This window comes from Miniopterus natalensis, chromosome 18, assembly GCF_054644295.1.
Source record: "Miniopterus natalensis isolate mMinNat1 chromosome 18, mMinNat1.hap1, whole genome shotgun sequence".
NCBI lineage: Eukaryota > Metazoa > Chordata > Mammalia > Chiroptera > Miniopteridae > Miniopterus > Miniopterus natalensis.
This window is the reverse complement of record NC_142098.1, coordinates 10,695,429-10,716,467: the sequence shown is the minus strand read 5'-3', so window position 1 is coordinate 10,716,467 and position 21,039 is coordinate 10,695,429. Positions and strand designations below refer to the sequence as shown.

The following is a 21,039-nucleotide window of genomic DNA, read 5'->3' as shown; positions in this document are numbered from 1 at the left end:
TTGTCATCTGTCTTATGGCCCTCGCTCACATTTTGCCAAGTGTCCCAATATTGTCCTCTCAGCGTCTTTGTTTTTCCAATCCAGGTTCACACTTTAGTTGTCGTGGCTCTTTTGTCACTTTTTTTCTGGAACATTTCTACAAACTTAATTTGTCTTTCTGACTTTGGCTTTCTGCAGAGTGTAGACCAGTCATTTTATAGAGTTTCCTTCAATTTGGGTTTGTCTGTTTGTTTTCCTCATAATTTGATTCCAACTATACATTTCTTGGTAGGAACGTAACATAGGCGGAGTATGTCCTCACATGTTAATGATCTTTCCCATGCTCTTCTTTCCTTCTTCCTTCTTCTGTACCCTCTGTCCTATTCAACTTTCTTTAAATCTCTCTTTATTCAGTTTCCTGAGCTCCCTTCCACCTCAGGTCGTACGTTAAGCCTCATACAGACCAGGTGATCGGCGTAGGCACTGTCTGAGGGGCCAGCAGGGAAGGCCTAGTGGTGGAAGGAAGTGTGGCAGTGGGCAGGTGATCATTAGGCCTGGACAAGGCCCATGTATTCAGAGCTCAGAGTGAAGGGGCCGTGTTCTTGGGAGCTGAGAAGTTGGTAGGGCTTCACATGGCACACCAAGGAGCTAGACTTGGTAGGAAGGAGTGCTGGGCTCTACTAGAATGTCTGCTGTGGGCACAAGTGAAGGAGTGCCCAAGTGTCCCTGAAGATGAACCCTCCCTGAGCTGGTGTTACGGCATGAGAAATGCCAGGGTTTGGGGGCGCTGGAGAAAGACTGCAAGAGCTGAGGGAGTTTCCCCTTCGGGGTTTGGAGCAAGTTAGCAGCACTTATGGGACTGAAGACCCCTTCTTCAAGGCCTGCAAAGCTCGGCCCTGCTGCTCTCTAGGAGGCCAAGGCATCAAGTAGCCTCCCAGGAACCCAGGGCCACCCTCTCCACTTGCAGGGCTGACCCTGCTTGCCTCGGCCAGTCGGGACCGACTGATCCATGTGCTGAACGTAGAGAAGAACTACAACCTGGAGCAGACCCTGGATGACCACTCCTCTGCCATCACGGCCATCAAGTTCGCAGGTGAGCCCCTTCCTTCCCACTTAGAGCACCTCGTTAGGTGGGTTCCTTCAGCCACGAGTATCACCAAAAACTCACTTCAGCTTAAACAAAGAAGGGAGAAGTAAGCTCTGGATTCAGGCACAGCTGGATCCAAAAGTTGAATTTTTGAAACTAAATTATTAGGACTCTCTCCTTCTGTTAGTTGTGCCTTTCTATGGAGGGCAGGATCTTGGTTGTCACTGGGCCACTGGAAAGAGATTTCCCCTCTTCCTATCCATTTTGGCAGAAATTAGGAGCTGGCTTTCCTTTTGCTGGTTTGAGGCACCTGTTCTTTCCTGAACAGTTATTTGTGCCAGGGCTTTGGGGGTTCTCTTCAGCTATGTTGGACTCATATACCCAGCTGCCACCTACCTCCACTCCTGATCCCAGAGGACTGGCATTAGATGAGTGCAGATCCCCAAAAAGAAATCAGGGTGCTAATCCTGTTAGGGCAGGATGGGCACTGGTAACATGACAGAAAAATAGGTAAAGTGACAATTACTGGAGGCTAATTCTTTGCTGGGGATTATCCTTGTGCCATCCCAGCAGTATCCCCTTCCTTACAGCCAGTCACACAGCTAGTAGGTGCAGACCTAGGATCTTGCCTAAGGCGTCCTCCATGACTGAAAAGATTCAGTATGGAAATCCCTGACCCTAAAGGGTTCCAAGGGGAGGGGAGGTAGGCCCTGTGGGGAATAACTGATCAGAACCAAGAACATGTTCAAAGCTATATTTAAGAAGTATATATTCATGTAGTCTAAGTTCTTGGCTATGAAGTATTTTTTACATATAATTTTGTGACTGAGAATGTACTAATGTCCCTTGGCCCTCTCCACTTCTGGCCCTGCCCCTCTCTAGCTAAGATGATAGGGAGCTGGGCAAAAACAAGTTAACAATGTTTGATGTGTCTTGATGAAGACCTTACAAAAGTTGATCAGCTAAAACTTCTCAGACATCCTTAAAAACCTGTTCTTTCCACTGGCTAGAGGTAGTTAGAATAAGCCCTGGCTGGTGTGGCTCAGTTGGTTGGGCGTCAGCCTGTGCACCAAAAGGTTGTGGTTCCATTCCCCGTCAGGGTACGTAATCAGGTTTCAGGCTCCATCCCCAGTAAGGGGCATGCAGGAGGCAGCCAGTCGATGTTCTGCTATGACATCAATGTTTTTCTCTCTCTCTCTCCCTCTCTCTAAAAATCAATAAAAAGCCCTGGTTGGTTTGGCTCCGTGGTTAGGGCATCAGGCCCTCGGACTGAAGGGCCTCTGTTCGATCCTGTCAAGGGCGCGTACCTCGGTTGCAGGCTCCATCCCCGGCCCTGGTTGGGGGGCCTGTGGGAGGCAACCAATCAATGTGTCTCTCTCACACATCGATTGGTTACCTCCCGATTGTGTTTCTCCCTCCTTCCCTCCCTCCCTCCCTGAAAAGCAATTGAAAAAATATTTTTAGGTGAGGATTAAAAAAATAATAATAAATAAAAATAAAATAAAAATCTTAAAATATTTAGAATAAATTGGCAAACCTAGCAGTTTGGCCCCAGTGACCTCATCTCTCTCTTTTTTTTAATTGATTTGAGAAAGAGAAAGAACCATTGCTCTTGAATGAATGCACTTATTTGTGCATTCATTGGTTGATTCTTGTATGTGCAACCGGCAACCTTGAACCGGCAACCTTGGCGTATTGGGATGACTCTCTAACCAGCTGAGCCACCCTGCCCGGGCACTGACCTCACCTTTAGTGAATGGTCTAGATCCAAGAGAGGTGATGACTGGCCTGGGGGGCCCAGGAGTTGGTCCTTTGGGCCACCTTCTGAAAGGTGCCGGCCTTCTGTAGAGCCCCAGCCAGTCTGAGAGGATACAGCTCCTAAACCCCGCTCCCGAGTGCCCTACTCTGCAGGGCTGGCTCACTTGGTTATGCTCAGAACATTGATAGTCAGTATAAACTGGCCACCAGTCACTCTGAACCTGTCTGAAGCTACCCTGCTGGGGAAGGACTCAGTCTTCTCTTTTCTGTGAAGTATGTCCAAACAAGTGAGGACAGTACATATGGTTTACTGGATACAGTCATGCGCTACATGGTGACAGTCCAGTCAATGACAGGCCTCCTATATGAAGGTGGTCCCATAACATTATAGTGGAGCTAAAAAATTCCTATCGCCTAGTGACATCGCAGCCATCGTAATGTCACAGTATAACACAGGTCATAGCACTCATTACGTGGTTATGCTGATGTAAACAAATCTGAGCTGCCAGTCATATAAAAGTATAGCATATACGATCATGTACAGTACGTAATACTCTATAATGATAACAAACACCTGTTACTGGTTTATGTATTTAATTTACTTTTTATTTTAGCATGTGCTCTTTCTACTTATAAAACAAAGTTTGCTATAAAACAGTGTGCTGTATTCCATAGGCAGCAGCCTCCAACATCTCGTGTTTGTGTCCCTTGACTGCATCATTTTCTCTTGTTCTTGATTTAATCTCATGTTGTTTTGTGCAGTAACAAGCTGCACAGGCTTGTAGTCTAGGAGCAATGGGCTATCTCATACAGCCTAGGTGTGTAGTAGGCTATCCCATCTTGGGGTGGTAAGTGTACCCTGTGATGTTATCACAATGGCAAAATCACGTGACAACGCATTTCTCAAAATATGTCCCCATCGTTAAGTGGTGCATGACTAATACAATGAACATCTACATCGAGGTTCATAGTCGGTGGGTATGAACTAGAACACACCCCCATTGTTCATAGCCAGAGACTGTTCTGATCGTTTGCGGTCCTAACATTGCTAGGTGCTTGGATCTACCACCCCAGGTTAAGAAGCAGAACATTACCTGTAACTTGCAGCCCTCTCTGGGCCCCTCCATGTCACACTCCCTCCCCCATACAGGGCTCACTCCCTTCTGTGAGACAATGACTCCTGCTTGAGTAGCATCTTAACTTGTATGTCAGTCCTGGGCTCTCTCAAATGTCTCATCACAAAGGACCAGCATCTGTTGAACCAAGCCTCTAAGTATGTTGTCTTTTCATTCTCACCACAACTCAGGGAGGCGTTTGTGCTAAATTATTATTTTTCTATAAAGAAGGAATAATAAGGAAAGAGCTTGCCAGGTGGTAGCCACTGTTCCAAGGGTTTCACACAGTTTCTTGGGGCAGGGACTATTACAAGCCCATTATACAGGTAGGAAGCTAAGGTTCAGAGAGGAAGCAGGGTTCAGAGCAGTGTTCAACCAGAGAATGCCTGGCTTCAGTCCTGGCCCTGTCCTGACTCTCTGTACACCCTGGGACAGGGACTGTGTGACTCAGTACCTGGCTCACATTTGTGCAATGAGGGGCTAGTGAGCAGTCAGGAAGAAGGAAGCACAGGTGGCACAGGGCCTGGCCTGGGGTATGTAGGGGTGTTCTGATTGTTCTTAATGGCATGAGCCCCCCAGTGGCCTACCTGTCTTAGATGTGCCCCTCCTGTGTTCTTGGCCTTTGTTTTCCTGTCTGCCCTTGCAACTTGCTCCATGTACCCCCTCACTCACCCAACTCACATCTTACAGACTCCTACCTGCACCCAGCATCCGCCTCACCTCTGAGAAGCCCTCCCTGATCCCAGCAGAATTCCCTTGCAGTGGAGTTCCCTAGCAGGGACCCTGGCCCCAGCCAGGCCCAGCGGTGACCCAGCCCTGCCTAATACACCGCCTCCTCCTCTTCCAGGCAACAGAGACATCCAGATGATCAGCTGTGGGGCTGACAAGAGCATCTACTTCCGAAGTGCCCAGCAGGTAGAGTGGGGTGGCCTCCTTGGGGGCTGGGGTGTGGGGGCTTGTCAGAGTTGTCCTTTGAAGGCCATTCCTGTCCTGCCAGGGCTCGGATGGGCTCCACTTTGTCCGTACCCACCATGTGGCAGAGAAGACTACCTTGTATGACATGGATATTGACATCACCCAGAAGTACGTGGCTGTGGCCTGCCAGGACCGCAATGTGAGGTAAGGAGCTGCCCTGGGCCCTTAGTCAGCGTGGCCTGGGCTGCGTTATGAGTGGGGCCTGTATGGGACCTAGTTGAGTCTGTTTTCTCCTGAGCTAGTTGCTCTCCTTCCTCTGCTCATTTAGTCCCTGAGAAGCTGAGTGAATGGAGGGACCCAGCAGATGTTTCTTAGGAGCTGGGTTCACCTGGGCATAGTTTCCAGGTCACAGAGGGTTCCTTCGGGCTCTTCAGAAGCCTGTGTGGGGTGACTACGAGGTGCCCATGTTGCTCATAAACTTATTTCACCTACATTCCCTGAACACCTGCCTGGGATGGACAGTGCAGGAGTAGCAGCAGTGAGCAGGGCAGCCCCAGGCCCTATCTTCACAGAGCTCAGTCCAGTAAAGGAGAGACGTACCCTTCACCAGCCTGGAGTGGTCAGGGCTGGGATGGGGGAAGCCAGAGGGTTGGGTCCTGGGGAGATACCTGACCCCACCTGGGAATCAAGCAGGGCTTGATGGAAGGAATGTCTGAGCTGGGGCTGCAGGACACAGGACTGAGCCAGGGGAGGGGAGAGGGCATGTGCAGAGGGCACAGCATGTACAAAGTGGTTCACCTCCTCCATCTGCTCATTCAAATTGGGTGCCAGGCACTCAGCTTGCTCTATAGCAGGGGAGACAGGCATTAACTCAACAGACACCCTAATAAATAATTTCTATGACCTCAGCCTGAGATGTCATTCTCTGAGGTGGGGTTTCAGTCCAGGCATCAAATGAGGCATAAGAGGTGACAGTGGTCTTCCAGTGGGGAGGAGGGGACGGGTGGGCAGGTCTATGTTTGCCATGTTCTGCAACCACCTCCACAGAGTCTACAACACCATGAATGGAAAGCAGAAGAAATGCTACAAGGGCTCCCAGGGTGATGAAGGGTCCCTGCTGAAGGTGAGGAGCCAGGGCCCCTGGGGTGAAAACTATACACAGTCTTCACAAACAAGGCTCCCTTTTGTGTCTGCTATCCTGTGTCCTCCTTGGCACCTGATCAAAGGATCACATGCTGGCCAGCCACCCTTTCTGGCCTGGCTGCCCCAGGATGCTTGGCACCAGGGGTGGCCCAGACTGCTTCCCCTTTATGTAGAGGGGAGCCATTTTAAGTGGTTTCTGATTTGAGTGGCAACATAGTGTGGTGGGAAGAATCAGAGAGGCCTGGGCTCCCTTGCCACACTTATCCCCTGCCTGTGAGGGACTAGGTAAGAGTTCAGGCTGACTGTGACCTTGGGCAAGTGTTCTCTCTAGTCTATCTCATCAGCTGTAAAGTCCAGATACAAAGAGCTTCTGTCATAGGGCTGTTCTGTGAAAGAAATAAGTTAAACAGGCACATTGCTTAGCACAGGGCCTGGCTGCCATCAGTACCATTGTTGTGGTTAATGTTTCTACCTATGAAATGGGAGCAGGAATTCCTATTGTAGCAGGGTCTGTGTGGTGAGGGCTATCTGGGACAAGTGCATGTACCAAGTGTCCAGCACGAGGGTGGTCCTCAATCAGTGGGGGCGGTGGGGGAGGAAGCAGGTAGCACAAAGCATCACTTGCATCTTCTCGGCAGGTCCACGTGGACCCCTCAGGCACCTTCCTGGCCACAAGCTGCTCTGACAAAAGCATCTCAGTGATTGACTTTTACTCAGGCGAGTGCATTGCCAAGATGTTTGGCCATTCAGGTAGGTGTGCCCCCTGCTTGAGACGTCTCCCCACCCACCTCCACATTGCCTTCTGACTCAGAAGGTCACACAGCTTCTCTGCCCTGCTTCTAGAAATTGTCACTGGCATGAAGTTCACTTATGACTGTCGTCACTTGATCACAGTATCCGGAGACAGGTGGGAAAGGCCTAGAGGCTGTCCCTGGCTTGCCTCCCGTTGGAACTGGGTGGGACCTATGCTGTGGGGAGAGCAGGGGCTCAGAGACGGGAACCCCAGGCTCACAACCTGCCTGTGCAGAGTTCCTCTAAGTGTTCCAGCTTTCTCTCTCTTTGGACAGCATGCATGTTGGTGTCGCACCCAGTCCTGAGTTCAAATTCCGAATCTGCCCCTTGTATACTTGTGACCTTGAGCAGGTCATTTTCCCTCTCTGACCCTCAGTTTGCTCCTTTGTAAGAGTTGATGCCATCTACCTTGAAAATTGTGTTGTGAGAATCAAATGAGATGTATGTCATTCTGATTTTCCTTATATAAATTATATATATATTAATTTATAATCAACATAATAAAATAAATTTTTTAGCACATGGTTGGTACCCAAGGAAGTCCCTTTGGTCATTCCCTTCAATTTACTTCCTCACAGCCCTCTACCTTGGTCCGGAGGCCTTCAGAACAGGCCCTGGTTAGGTGGGTGTCCTAGAGCCCACCCAGGGTGTGGACCTGACACGGTCTGGAGCCCCTGCAGTAGACTAATGGGCTGTGTTTTCTGGGAGGTACCAAGAATGCGGTCTTGGCTGTGATGACTCAGGTGACTTCAGAGTCAGATGACTTCCACAGTCACTGTTGCTCCTCCTTCCACATCTCTGGTCTCTACAGCTGTGTGTTCATCTGGCACCTGGGCCCAGAGATCACCAACTGCATGAAGCAGCACTTGCTGGAAATTGACCGTGGGGAGCAGCAGCAGCAGCAGAACACAAAGGACGGGAAGTGGAGCAGCCACCCCAGGTCCTAGCAGCCACCTGTACATCCCCCATCTGTCCTCCCCCGGAGGAATATGTTCCTGCCCTACGCCCCAGGACGTGTGATGCTGGGAACGTGCCCATAGCCAAGACAGCCCTGGGCCCTGCCTTTTGTGCACTTGCAGCCTAGGGTGGGAGATGGACTTTGAATACAAAGTTATGTTAACACATACAAGAAGGGTTTTGGACTGGAAAAGCAAAGTACTTGGAGAGCCTGTGAGCACTGTAATGCGGGAACACCTAGGAGGCTCTGGGAGTAGGGAGGGAGGTGATAGGAGAAGAGTCCCATGGCATTGAGATGTCTTCTTACACTTTAAAGTTTTTATGCTGTAAGACCACTTTTATTTGGAGTGGATTAATGCTCTAGTTTTTTATTAGGGATTTTGGTTTGGAGATCTCAGTTTTATTGGGAGATTATAGGATTTTTTTTCTCTCTCTCCTGCCCCTGGAGCTGTCCCCTTCTCTCTGTCTTGGGGCTTTGTCATTGCCTCCCTGTGGGACCAGGCCTTGACATGCACTGCCTGTCCTGCAATGGTTTTGGAGTATTGTAGATATAGGCACCAAGGGAGAGAGCAGCTACCCTTGGCTCCTGGTTTTGAGCCTCTCACCCTACCCTGGGGCTGGAGCAGAGTCCTGGCTCCAGTGCCCACCTTATGTCAAGCATGTTTTAGTCTCCTGTATCCAAAGGAGCTAAAATCTCATAGCTACCCCCTGCTTCCCAAAACAGAACCCAGCAGCTCAATACTCAAACCCCACTATCTGCTTTGCTTTTCAAAGGTCCCATTGCTGTGGCCCTTGGAGAGTTCGCTTATTTTTTAAACCTAGACTTTCTATGTCTCATTTATTATGGTGCTTTACATTTCTAGCAGAGTGGGTGTGGCAAGTGAGACCTCCCAGCACCATCTTGACCAGAAGTCAGTAATATGTCCATGTGGAACCCAGCATAGGGCCTGGCCCTAGGCAGGTCCCTCTAGCTCCCCATTTACGTATTCCTCTCCTTCCTTATTCCTGGTTTCAGGCAGGAGACATATGCATCCATGCCCAGCGAGACTTGCTCCCTAAGCCCTGGAGAGCAGACAGAGGATGAGCTGGAGGAAGAGTGTGAACCTGAAGAATTGCTGAAGACACCATCCAGAGAGAGCTTGGATCCAGGTTGGGAAAGGGGCCCATCCAAAGGAGCCCTTTTTTGACCTTTGTCAGTATAGGGGTCATTGCTGGGTTTCACCCACTACTTTGTTTTCATGCCTGCCACATATTGAAGCTCAATAATCATATTTTGGTCAGGACTCTCTAAGTATAATAACAACCAGAGTCATTGGCTTAAGCTGGAAAGAGAATTTATTGGCTCATGTACCTGACAATTTGAGAGGATTGACTTCAGGCATAGCTGGATCCAGACAGCCAGGTGATGTTAAAGGAATGTATTTTTCTCTCTCTTGGATCTGCTTTTCCCCATATTGGCTTTGCTGTGAGGCAGACTTTTCTTTTCCTTGAGGGGTGTAAAGATGTCCCAGAAAAAAACAGAGCATGCTAACCAGAAGACAGAACAAATTTTGTAATTCAGGCAAAAGGGAGAGTAGTAGCTTAATGACTTTATAAACAGCCAGGCCCTCTGTTAATTTCTGGCCTCTGCATATCTCCTTGGCATAGGCCCTCATGGTTGCAAGGTGAATTCCATGTATCAGAAGCATGGTTGAATAGGACATTTCCTCCTAGAATCTTCTTCAGAGAGGAACCTTTTCCCAGAATGCCCTGATGGACTTCTCTCAGGTCCCACTGGCTATGATTGCTCTGTCTATGAGAGAGGCTGGGAATAGTGATTAGCACTAGGTGCTTTTAGTGTGGGTGGTGGGCTCCAGCAGCAAGGGGCCAACAGGCACAGGCCAACTGGATGGCTATTTGGTGGCAACAGCAATATAGCCATGGGCCCGGCCAGTGTTGCTCAGTGGTTAAGCATCAACCCATGATCCTGGAGGCACATGCCCGGGTTGCGGCCTTGATCCAAGAGGCAGCCGATACTAATTCTCTCTCATCATTGATGTTTCTCCCTCTCCCTCTCCCTCTCCCTCTCCCTCTCCCTCCCCCTCTCCCTCCCCCTCCCCCTCCCCCTCCCCCTCCCCCTGCCCCTCTCCCCGTCTCCCTCTCCCCCTCTCCCTCTCCCCCTCTCCCTCCCGCTCTCCCCCCTCCCCCTCCCCCTCCCCCTCCCCCTCCCTACTGAAATCAATTTTTAAAAATTATTTTTTTAAAAAATTCAGCTATGAAAAAAAATCAAGATAAGTTACTTTTCTTTGTCACCACCCTCACTCCCCATCCAATGTCCTCTCCAGGTGTGACTCCTTATAGACCTTTTCATGAACATTAATATGCATATGTACATATCCATAGGAAATATATGTATGGCCATAAGTTGTATTATACCACAGATACTGTTCTGTATCTTTTTCCTCTCAAAAGGATCTTACCCACCTGTATGTTGGTGGATATAAAGCAGAGCCCCCCTTCTTTCAACCAGCAGCATAGTAGGGTACCTTACTTTACCCTCTGGGTGGGCATTTAGGTTTTCTCTAACTTTATGCTGTTGTGGAGGAGGCTGTGCTGACTGCTCCAGGCCTCCTCCTTGTGCGTGTATGACTATTTCTCCAGGACAGAAGCCGAGGACTGGCACTGCTGGGCCCTGGGGTTAGCACACTCTTTCTTTTCAAAGAGAACCCCAAGGGCCCTCCAAATCCAGCTACTGCCTCACCCAGCAGTCAGTGTTAAGCCCTCCTTCCCCATGTTTCTGCCACCATCTGATAGTGTGAAGCATTTTAATTTTGGTCAAATCTTATGGGTAGAAGGTATCCCACTGTGTAAATATGCATTTCTCCGACTGTTAGCGAGGCTGGGCGTTTTGGGCATGTGTGCCTCCTGCACGGTGCTGTAGAAGTGCCCGTTTGCGTGTGCCACCCAGTCCTCTGTTGGGTTGTTTATTCTCTTCTCATGGATTCTTCGTGTCTCTTCAGATCCTCAGTGCCTGCTGACCAATGGCAAGCTGCCGCTCTGGGCAAAGCGGCTGGTGAGTCTGCCTGGAGACTGTGATGCCTGGGGGCTGGCAGAGTAGGGGCACCCTCCTTCATGCCCTGGTTTCTTCTAGGAGCCCCTTTCCCTTTCCATGTCTCTCTTTTCCCTGGAGAACCCCATCACCCTTCTAGTTTCAGCTTAGATAGCCCTTCATTCATGCAACATGTATTTACTGAACACCTACCCTCTGCCAGGCCTTGTTCTGGCCATTAGACACAACAGTGAACAAGGCAGACAAAATCTCTGCCTTCACAAGCTCCTTTTATTGTGTAGGAGAGGGACAGTATCCACTGTAAACTATTTGGGGAGCTGGTAAGTGCTATGGAGGAAAAAAATTGAGAAGGAAAATATTAAAATTGAACGAATGATTGTTATCTTGGAGGAGGGGCAGACTAGGAGCTGATGGGTTAGAAGCTGGTAGCAGATTCCTAAACACTAGGTTGGAGGGTTTATTTTAGGAACAAGTCAGACCTCAGATCAAAGCCTACAGGGAAATACCTTCTGCCATTCCTGTCCCTGCAGACCAGGTCAGGGCATCTGGCCACACTCTTTCAGGCCCCCAAGCTTCCCCTTATTGTATATTACAATTGAAATTACATTCAACAAATAACCACTGTACACTTGCTTTGTGTAGGCTTTGTTCTAAGTCTTTTACATGTATTATCTTATTTAATTCTCATTGGGGTAGGAGCTTTTCATATCACCATTTCATAGATAGGGAAACTGAGGCCCAGAGAGGTTAAGTAACTTGCCCAAGGTCACACAGCTAGGACTTAGAGGACATGGGATGGACCCTTGGCAGGCTGGCTCCAGAGCCTGAGTTCTCAAACACCCACCCTCCACTGTCTCTCAAGCAACAGTCTTGGCAGTAGGCAGTGGTGGGGTGGGCCAGGGTGGGCTAGGATGTGGCTGTATCTTGGATGTGTCTGAATGGCAATAGTGACAGATTTTGCTGAAGAAATACAGTGTGGAGTATGAGGGACAGAATAAGAGAGGAATGAAGAGTGACCTCAAGGTTTGGGGCCTGAGCAGCTGGAAAGAACAGCTAGGATAGGGAAGGCTTTAGGAAAAGCAGGTTTAAGGGAAAGATCAGTTTTCAACATGTTTACTTTGAAATATCCACTAAACATCCATGTGGCGCTGTAGAGCTGTCGCATGTACACCTCTGAAATTTAAGAGCAAGGTGCAGGCTGGAGATAGGTTTCTGGAAGTTCTTTCTGAGCAGTGTTTAAAGCCAAGGGACTGGATGAGGCCCGTGCAGTGGCCCTGGCCCTTGTTGGAGTGGGTGATTGCGTGGCTGGCTGCCTGACCATCTCGTCGCCCTCAGCTAGGAGATGACGACATGGTGGATGGCTCAGCCTTCCGCACCAAGCACAGCTATCAGCCACACGGCCGCTGGGCAGAGCGGGCTGACCAGGAGCCGCTCAAGACCATCCTGGATGTCGGTGACCTGGATTGCTACTTCACCCCCTTGAAGTCCGACAGCCTGGAGGACTCCGTTCTGGATCCAGTGGAGCCACAGAGCCTAGCAGGCCTGCTGAGTGAGGTAAGGACTTCCTGCTCCAGCCTGGCCTGGAGCCCCTGCACCATGACTGTCTGCTCAGGACTTGGAGCCTCAGGGCTCTCATTTTGAAAATAGGGTTGACTGTCCCACTCCAGGGGCAGGAGAGGATTACCTGAGATGGTAGAGGGCAGGAGGGTGAGCCCCAGGCCTGGTGCACAGTGAGACTTCCTCGGGCAGACCAGGAATCTAGGAGGTGGGTCACTTTGGGGCTTAAGAGCTTAGGCCCAAGAGCAGGCCTGTGCCTGAGTTGGTGGGCATTTGAACAAGTGGAGCCCGGCCCTACCTCTTCCCAGCTGTGTGAATTAGAACAAGGGCTGCCTCTCTGGGCTTCAGTTTTCAAAAATATAGACCTTTTTTTTAAAAGGTGACCAAAAAGATTTCTTAAAATGGTCATTAAAAAATAGCCCTCAGCGCCCGGCGGAGTGGCTCGGTTGCTTGGGCATCGTCCTGTGCACAAAGGTCGCCAGTTCGATTCCTAGTCAGGGCACATACCTGGGTTGCGGGTTTGACCCCCAATCGGAGGGCGTCCGGAAGGCAGCTGATTGATGTTACTCTCTCACATCAGGGTTTTCTCTCTGTCTCTCTCTTTCTTTTCCTCTCCCTTCTCTCTAAGCTTGTTCTCAGGTAAGGATTAAAAAAAAAAAAAAAGTTCTCAGAGAACTTTTACAGGAATCCAGTGCTAAAAACAGGGCCTGGGTCCCCTTGGAGGTGCTGGAGCAATTTTAGCTCTTATTTGATTATTTTCCAAATAAAGTCCTTCTTTATCCTATTATATGTTTTCTTTTTTATTGTGGCATAATATACATGCAGTTATGTGCTCAAATCTTATGTATATAGCTTAATGAATTGTTACCTGTATATATAACTATGTATATGCACCAAGGTCAAAATTTAGAGCATTTTCTACCTCCAGGGAGACCCCTGTGCCCCTCCCGGTCAGTACTTCCACCCAGGGTAACCAGCATTCTGACCTCTCACTGTGGACTGGTTTGCCTGTTTTTGACCTTCATATGAATAGGTGCTTAGAGAGTTGGAGCCATACCTATTCCTTATTTGTAAAGGGGCTGATGATAGTGCAGATGGGCATGGAGTGAGCTCATGGTGAACAAAAGCTTGGCCCACGCCCTGGTGTACAGTGAGCATCCGACAGTGGGGCTGCCGTTACCCCCAACTTCTTTACTGTAATGCTTAGAAGCTTGCAAGGGCCCTGGTTGCCACAGCTGCCTCTGATGGCTCTGCCCCTTCACCCCACAGTCAGAGAGTCCCCAGGAAGATGGCTGTAGGAATCCCTCCTTCCTGCCCTTACAGAAGGAGTCCTCTGAAGCCAGAGAGGTCATCAGCTCCCTGGAGGCAGAGGTGACACTTCCAGGGACAGACAGGTGGGTGTCCTTTGCACCAAAGGGAGCCTTAGTTGAAGAGGAAGCCTCTGCTGATGGGCACACTCTGGAAGAACTGCTCTCTCAGTGGGCCTGTGGGATTGGGGAGGAAGGAATATCGCCCAGATGGAGCAGGAGCCCAGCCCTGCAGCCTGTTTCCACAGTTCTAGGTGGAGGTGCAGGGGACTCCTGGGGAAGGGAGCCTTTGCAGGAGGCAGGGGAGGCAAGATAGTGTGCCCAAGAGGAGCAGGGTACCAATGCCTCAGGGTTCTGGGTAGGGACCAGCTGTCTACTAACTAGCATGTTATCATTCCCTCACTTATTGGCACTGCAGCAAGTATGGCTCCGAAGAGGTGGAGGGGGAGTCTGGAGACCAGCCAGGTGACTCCTATCTCAGGGTCTCCTCCATGGGCTCAAAGGATCAGAGCCAACTTGCGGGTGAGTGAGGACCAGGCAAGGACCCTGCCGTAGTCTATTTGTCCTGCTAGGCCTCATTTTGTGCACTGATGATGACCTTGACCCAATCTTCCTAAAACTTAAGAGTCTGTTGCAGAAGACAGACATGGTCCTTGATGTTACCAAAGGATTCTGGAGCCCATCTGCCTGTTGACAGCCCAGCTCTGCCACTTCCTCTAAGTATAACCTTGTTGGTCCATAAAAATAGGGGCCGGGTATTATCATCCTCATTCTACAGATGGGGAAACTGAAGTCCAAAGAAACTGAGCCACTTACCTGACTCACCCAAAAAGGGCCTGACTTTGGGCATCTGACCCCCTACTTTCCCCTCCCTGCTCCTTTAGATTCAGAGAATTCAGAGGCCTACTTGGAGTGCACCTTTGCCACCATCCATTCCTCCCCTCCACAGCTGGACTCAGATCCTCGGTTTGACATGACAATGACCCCCATACCAGGTAAACAGACCAGACTCGAGGAAGGGCTGTACATGGGCCTGGCTTAGGGGATGGTCATGATACATACACACTGGACCCACATCAGCCCTACACTTGGTGCCCACAGAGCCTCACCTGGGAGACAGAGCCATTAGGCTTTCCTCCTCAGCCTGCTGGCAACAGTGTACGCTGGGCTCGCCCAGCTTTCTCCATTGTTAACTGCTTGATGTCTTTGTCAGGATGTCTGCCATAACCAGTAGTGTTGAAGGTTCTCTTCTGCCTGCCCGCTTTGCCTCCACAGAATGCCCAGGAACTGCAGAGGAGTTGTCTCGGCCTGAGGTGGCAGGCATATCCAATGGCTCCCTGCCCCAGACCCCTGAGCAAGAGAAGTTTCTCCGCCACCACTTTGAGACGCTTACTGACGCCCACCCTGAGGGTAGGGCCCTGCCCCTGTCAGCCCTACCTGGGCCTGGGTGGGCCATCCAGTGCTCGGCTCAGCGTGGGCACCTCTGGGTTAGCCTTTCCCTAGCAGGGCTGCTGAGGGTGGTGGGAGGGCGTATGCTTTATCTTAAGGACTGAGCTGCAGTTTCCTCCTCCTGCTCCAGTTGCTCTGTGTTGTCTGTTGGGGAGGGTTTCTAAGGATCTGCCTGCTGCTCTGTGGGTCTGCTGGACCTAGGGCTGGCTGGCCGCAGGGACTGAGGTCTCCCTTGGCATCTTCCCCTAGAGCTCTTTCACAGATCGCTGAGAGAGGTGACGGCCTCTGCAGATGAGGACTTTTTTAACCCCAGGCTGAGTATCTCAGCCCAGTTCCTCTCCCGTCTCCAGAAGACATCCAGGTAGGAACTGGTGAACCAGGGAACCTTCCAGCTTCCTGTATTCCCCCAGGGTGGGGCTGTGTCCTCTCAGGCACCCACAGGGCAGACATAGCTGCCTGGTTTCCTCCCCGCAGGCCCAACCACACCTTCCTTTCCCGGCCCCTGCACCTTGTGAAGCCCCCGGAGGTCAAACTCATAGGCCTAGGGGGGAACCAGCCCAGAGCAGAGCCCCTGAGAGCAGGTACTGGCTACGCCTTCCCAGGCAGGACCAATGTGAGTACTTGGGCCACCTTCTCAGGACGTAGGGCTAGGAGCTGGGAGGCCTTTTCCTCACCTCATGGCTATGCTTGCAGGTCCTCTCTGGGGGAAAAGCCAAGGAGTCCCTTGACACCCTGGAGGCCTGGTGCCCACTAAGTGAGTGTCACCATCCCTGGTAAATAGCCCTGGGCTTCTCAGCAAATGACCCTGGGTGCCCAGCTGAACCATGGGTGGGGATGGGCAGGGTCCACTCAGACCCTGCAGCCATCCTGGGGTGGGCCCTGTCTATCAGTTCTGCCACTTGGTTGTTAGAGTGAACCAGCTGCTTTCTTTATGGCCCCCTGCCTCACAGGCCTAGCTTTCCTTGTCACCTCCTCCTCCGTGCTGCCCACAGACAGAAAGCCTCTGACACCCATAGCCCTGCCCACTCCAGACCTCCATACTCCCTCTCCCTGCTCCTACATAGAGGCCACTGCCAGCCCGCGTGCCAAGATGTCACGCAGCAGCTCCCTTGAGGAAAGTGAGGATTCTGTCCTGGCTGAGTTGACCAGACCCCTCTGCAGGCCCTCATCCATGGGGAAGCTGGCCTCCCTGGACCAGGAGCTTCAGGCCATCACTACCTCCGCAGCGCCCAGTTTTGACAGCGAGGGCCAAGAGCCTGCCCTGCCCTCCCGGGGCAACCATGAAGCCCGGGCCAGCCTCAAACAGACCCTGTCAAGTGTCTGTGACAGGCTCTTACTGTCCCCACCCCCACTGGAGCCACCCACTACTTGTGTCTGGTCCCAGGAACCTGTGGCCACCCGGCCCGATGTCACGGTCACAACAGCTAGCTTCCTGGCTCCCAGCCCCGTAGATGTGAGCTCCCTGAGGCTCCACAACTCTACCTTTCTCCTGGCCCCTGAGCCCCTCAAAACCCCAGCCCATCCCAACAGCCCCCCACTTCCAGAGGCCATACCTGGCAGCATCACCTCCTTCCTGGAGCTCACACCTGGTGAGTATCACCCTTGGGATAAGGGGTTGTCTCCTAAGCTCATCCCATGTAACAGCTCCAAAGGTAGGCACTTGACCTGGCCACAGGGGCTGTGCCATTCATTTGTTCTTTACTGAACTATTTAGTGAGCACTTTGTTTGTGTTGGGCTTTTTGTTCTATCCCCTGAGGACATGGTTGGGATGTGGTGGTAAACAACAGACAGAATTGACACCTTAATTGGGGAAGACGCCCAAACTAAATTCTGAGGAAAGTGTTAAGTGTATCAGGAAGTGATATGTGCTAAGGAGAGAAATAAAAGAAAAGGTCTAGGGAATGAGAAGTGGGGGCAGTTGTTACAGTTCTAAACAGGATGGTGAGAAAAGGCTATGGAGAGAAGGTGGTATTTGAGCTGAGACCTGTAGGAGGGGAGGGAAGGGAGCCTGGGGAGCTGAGGGAAGTATTCCAGGCAGAGGGACAACGGTTGGGATCAGCCCAGCCACCCTGACCTCTCTTAGACCAGCTATAAAGTAGAGGTATCTTTCTTATTCCCTCCCCTTTACCCCTAGACGTGCTCAGTGTGGTCCGGGACAGCCCTGGACACTGGGGAGAGCCTGGGGTGCCAGCCAGAGTCCTGTCCCCAGCTCCCCTTGACCTGAGCAGTGTGGGGACCATCGTGCACAAACTTCAGACTGCCTTCCAAGAAGCCCTGGACCTTTACCACCTGGTGAGCCAAGCCCTAAGGTCAGGGGAGGGCTGAGGGGGTGCCTTGGGACTTTCTGGTGGGGTGCCTTGGGACTTTCTGGTCTGGGTGGTTCGTAACAAGGTTGGCACCCCTTGCAGATGGTCTCCAGTGGCCAGTTGAGTACCACACAGCGGCAGGCACGGACTGAGCTGGCCTCGACCTTCCTTTGGATCCACAGCCAGTTAAAGGCCAATGACTGGCTGGTTGGGAGTGATGTGGCCCCCACCCAGGCCCTGCCCAGCTCAGGTCCCGCCTCCCCACCTACCTTGTGCCCCCTGGCCAGCCCAGATTTACGTGCCCTGCTGGAACACTACTCAGAGCTGCTGGTGCAGGCCGTGCGGAGGAAGGCACAGGGGGACTGAGGGCCAGCAGCCCTGCTATTTTCTGATGAAATAGGTATTTTAAGCAAATAAACTGACAACTTGGAGGAATGGTTCCTGGTGCCTATCCTGGCACATCCACAAAGCCCCCTTCAGGTGGATGCAGGGAGGGAGGGTGGAAGGGGGTGCTCTGGTGGACCAGCCCAGAGAACTCTCATGAGCCCCAATGGTAGGCCCAGTTCTCAGAATCTGTCAATGGCAACATGAGACCAACATTCCCAAGAAGTTTTAGAACTGCAGTGATAATGATCCCTGTACCAGGTTCCTTTGTTGCTTATTATCCCCGGCCCACTGAGCTGCTAAGGAATCACATGTGGTCCTTGCCCAGTGGGTCCCAGCTGTACCCCAGAGAGGGACCGGCCGGTCCTTCTGTCCTACCCCATACTGATGCCCAAGAACCCACTGGAGCTGCTGCAACCACCATGTGCATGACCCTGAATATCAGTGCATGTACTACCACACCACTGGCCCCTGGGCCAAGCTTCTGTCCCCATCTGCAGCAGGGGAAGTTGAGGAGAGACAAACAGGCTTATCCACTGGACAATCTGGCAGCGTGCCCAGGCCACCTAGCAGCTGGGACAGTAATTCCCCAGCAGGAGGACTGTGTCCAGCTTCGACATACCATGAGCTCCCCGCACTGATACCAGCTTTCCCAGGCAACAGGCATCTAGCCACGTGCATGTCTGCTGAGAGGGCCACTCTTGTGACCACAAAAGCCCCCACTGTCCCAAGTGTGTAAAAAGAAAGCCAGCAGGGGTAAGCCCTCTCCTAAAGCACAGTCCTACCATGTGTGCTGTTGTGGCCTGAACCCCCACTTGCTTGAGTTCCTCCCTGCTCTGTTTGATGGTCATGGCCCACCAGAAACAGGCTCAGAGAGATCCAGTGTCTTGCCCAGGGTCCCGTAGAGCTGAAACTCTAACTTAGGCTTGCCTGGTGGCAGAGCCGGATCCTTCAACGTGAGGACATGGCCCACTGCTGCCTCCATAAACATTGACACACATCAGAACCAGTCATGCAGTTTTAAAAAAAAAAGTCCTGCTGGCGCCCAGGTGCCTGTCACTGTTCTACATGTCACGGGTAGAGTGAAGAACAGAACAAACAAAGCATCTGCCCCTGCGGCATTCACCTTCTAGAGAGCAAAACTCACAAGAATTAAAATAACTGGAGTCACTGAGGGAATTCACTGTGCTGGTTGAAGTGTCAGGAAAGGCCTTTCTGAGGTGACATTTGAGCTGAGGCTTGATAGAGGGCACAGGCCATGTGGACACCTCAGGAAAGTATCCAGGCAGACCAAACAACCGGTGCAAAGGCCCCATGGGAGGGTCAAAGGTACACTTCAGGATTAGTAACAGAGCCAGGGCAGCTGGAATAGAGTGAGCGAGGGGAGAGAGGCAGTGGGAGAGTGCCAGGCAGGGCCTTGTTGCTTCATGATGTTTAAATCCAAGAAACATTCACAACACAATCCGCCCCCCCCCAATAAAGTCCCCAATATTGGTGTTTGGGGACATGCCCAGTCTTATCTGTTTTCAAAGCTCCCTCTTCCTGCCTTAATGAGCCCAGGTGGTCCAGAGCTTGTAGTTGAACTGCACCTCTGCCAGGCCCACAGGCCACCCCAGGAAGACAGGAGGACCCATTCTTGTTCCTGCCTAGCTTGGCCGCAGTCACCTAAGATCCCTGAGGCAAGGTTTGGCATCCAGCTCCTGGACACCCGGAAGACCAACTTGAGGCTGCGTCCCTCGTGAGAATTATCCTTTCTCCCACCCTGTATTATAGTTAAGCCTTCAACTCCCAATTAGCAAACACCGGACTTAGAGGGGCGCATGTGTAGGGACATTTGTTGCTCTTGATTATGTTTCTGCTCTGTCACTCTCTGTGAACCTGAGTTTCACCCTCCAGCTTAGGCCCTCACAATTGCAACGTGTCTACCATGCACTCAGCAGCACACCCCTACCCAGCCAGTAGCAAAGGCACAAAGCAGGGCAGCCACCAGGGTAGTGGGGGGGGGGGAATTGCAAAGCCTTCCTAGACTCCTCCTTCAGAGCAGCCACAGGCAATGGGAATGGAGGTTGATTTGATTTGCATGGACCAACCATCTCTTCTGTGCTGGGCATGCTGCTTAAAATTGGGTTCTCAGCGCAAAAGGAGGTGGGCTGGTAGTTCAAAAGAATCCAGACGTCTGCAACCCTCTACTTTCTAATGCCAAGCTCTTCAGCCCTAGAAGGACCAAACTTTCTATTGGACAACAGAGCTGGTTAAGAAACCACTGCCGATGAATGTGTGTGTAGGCAGTTTATGGAACAACAGGATCTCAGCGGGAAGAGGGCAGCATGTTCACATGGGATATTTCAGTGTCGTGAAGGAATCATTTGCAAAGGAGTGGGCAGGGAAGACTGAAACCACAGCACCTCAGACCTGGTACCAGAGGAGAGCTGTCACACCCCCACCCTAGACCACAAGGCACAAGGGAGCAAAGTGAAACCCAAGAGAGCAAATCCTGGAGAGAGGGCTGTCCTGAGGGGACCTGTGTCCCTGGCAACCTCACAGGGAGGGAATTGGAATCCCCACATCTACAGGGCTCCCCATTGTTCAAACCCTACTGGAAGCCAGAGGGCACAGGAGCCCAGATGATGCTGACCACACAGGGCAGGCAGCAGAAAGGGAGTCTGGGGGCAAATAAGGACACCCAACCCCAGATTTCTCCCCTGATTGTTTTCAGCAACAACACAGGAATCAATTTGGAGAACTGGGCACCGAGGCAGAAAAAGAACGGCTCCCGTTCACCAGCCCATTCTTCAGGGCAGCCTGGCCCCTGCACTCCACACCGTGCAGCCTAGACACTGGGCTGCCCTGTGCATGAAACCCGACAACTGTGAGACGGCGACACTTAGAACCCCCGGTGGGATACTATACAGCTGTGAAACAGAAGGAACTCCTGGCCTTTGTGACAGTAGGGATGGACCTAGAGATTATTATCCTAAGCGAACTAAGCCAGAGGAAAACAAATACCATGTGATCTCACTTATATGTGGAATCTAATGAACAAAATGAAGAACAAAGTAGAACCAGAGGCACGGATACATAGAACAGACTGACAGATCTCAGGGCGGGGGAGAGGGGCACCAAATAAAAAACGGTGACGAGATTAGCCAAATAACATGTATGCATGGCCCATGGACACCAGCAACAGTGTAGTGATGGGGTGTGTGTGTGTGTGTGTGTGTGTGTGTGTGTGTGTGTGTG

At 51.4% G+C, this 21,039-nt stretch overlaps 1 protein-coding gene across 1 annotated transcript in view; it reads left to right on the top strand.

Annotated features, from left to right (window-relative positions):
- Positions 1-20,991, top strand: part of WDR62 (WD repeat domain 62) — a 41,384-nt gene extending 20,393 nt beyond the window's left edge. The window contains exons 13-33 of the mRNA XM_087827215.1: positions 947-1,072; positions 4,787-4,854; positions 4,937-5,058; positions 5,902-5,977; positions 6,636-6,747; positions 6,841-6,904; positions 7,601-7,729; positions 8,762-8,895; positions 10,746-10,798; positions 12,131-12,349; positions 13,622-13,746; positions 14,078-14,181; positions 14,544-14,654; positions 14,935-15,069; positions 15,358-15,469; positions 15,583-15,721; positions 15,802-15,862; positions 16,029-16,697; positions 17,244-17,401; positions 17,518-17,815; positions 20,516-20,991. Of these exons, the coding sequence (XP_087683341.1) occupies positions 947-1,072; positions 4,787-4,854; positions 4,937-5,058; positions 5,902-5,977; positions 6,636-6,747; positions 6,841-6,904; positions 7,601-7,729; positions 8,762-8,895; positions 10,746-10,798; positions 12,131-12,349; positions 13,622-13,746; positions 14,078-14,181; positions 14,544-14,654; positions 14,935-15,069; positions 15,358-15,469; positions 15,583-15,721; positions 15,802-15,862; positions 16,029-16,697; positions 17,244-17,401; positions 17,518-17,781 (2,981 nt within the window). The 3' untranslated portion in view covers positions 17,782-17,815; positions 20,516-20,991. The remainder of the gene's footprint in view (positions 1-946; positions 1,073-4,786; positions 4,855-4,936; positions 5,059-5,901; positions 5,978-6,635; positions 6,748-6,840; positions 6,905-7,600; positions 7,730-8,761; positions 8,896-10,745; positions 10,799-12,130; positions 12,350-13,621; positions 13,747-14,077; positions 14,182-14,543; positions 14,655-14,934; positions 15,070-15,357; positions 15,470-15,582; positions 15,722-15,801; positions 15,863-16,028; positions 16,698-17,243; positions 17,402-17,517; positions 17,816-20,515) is intronic.
- The last annotated feature ends 48 nt before the right edge of the window (positions 20,992-21,039 follow it).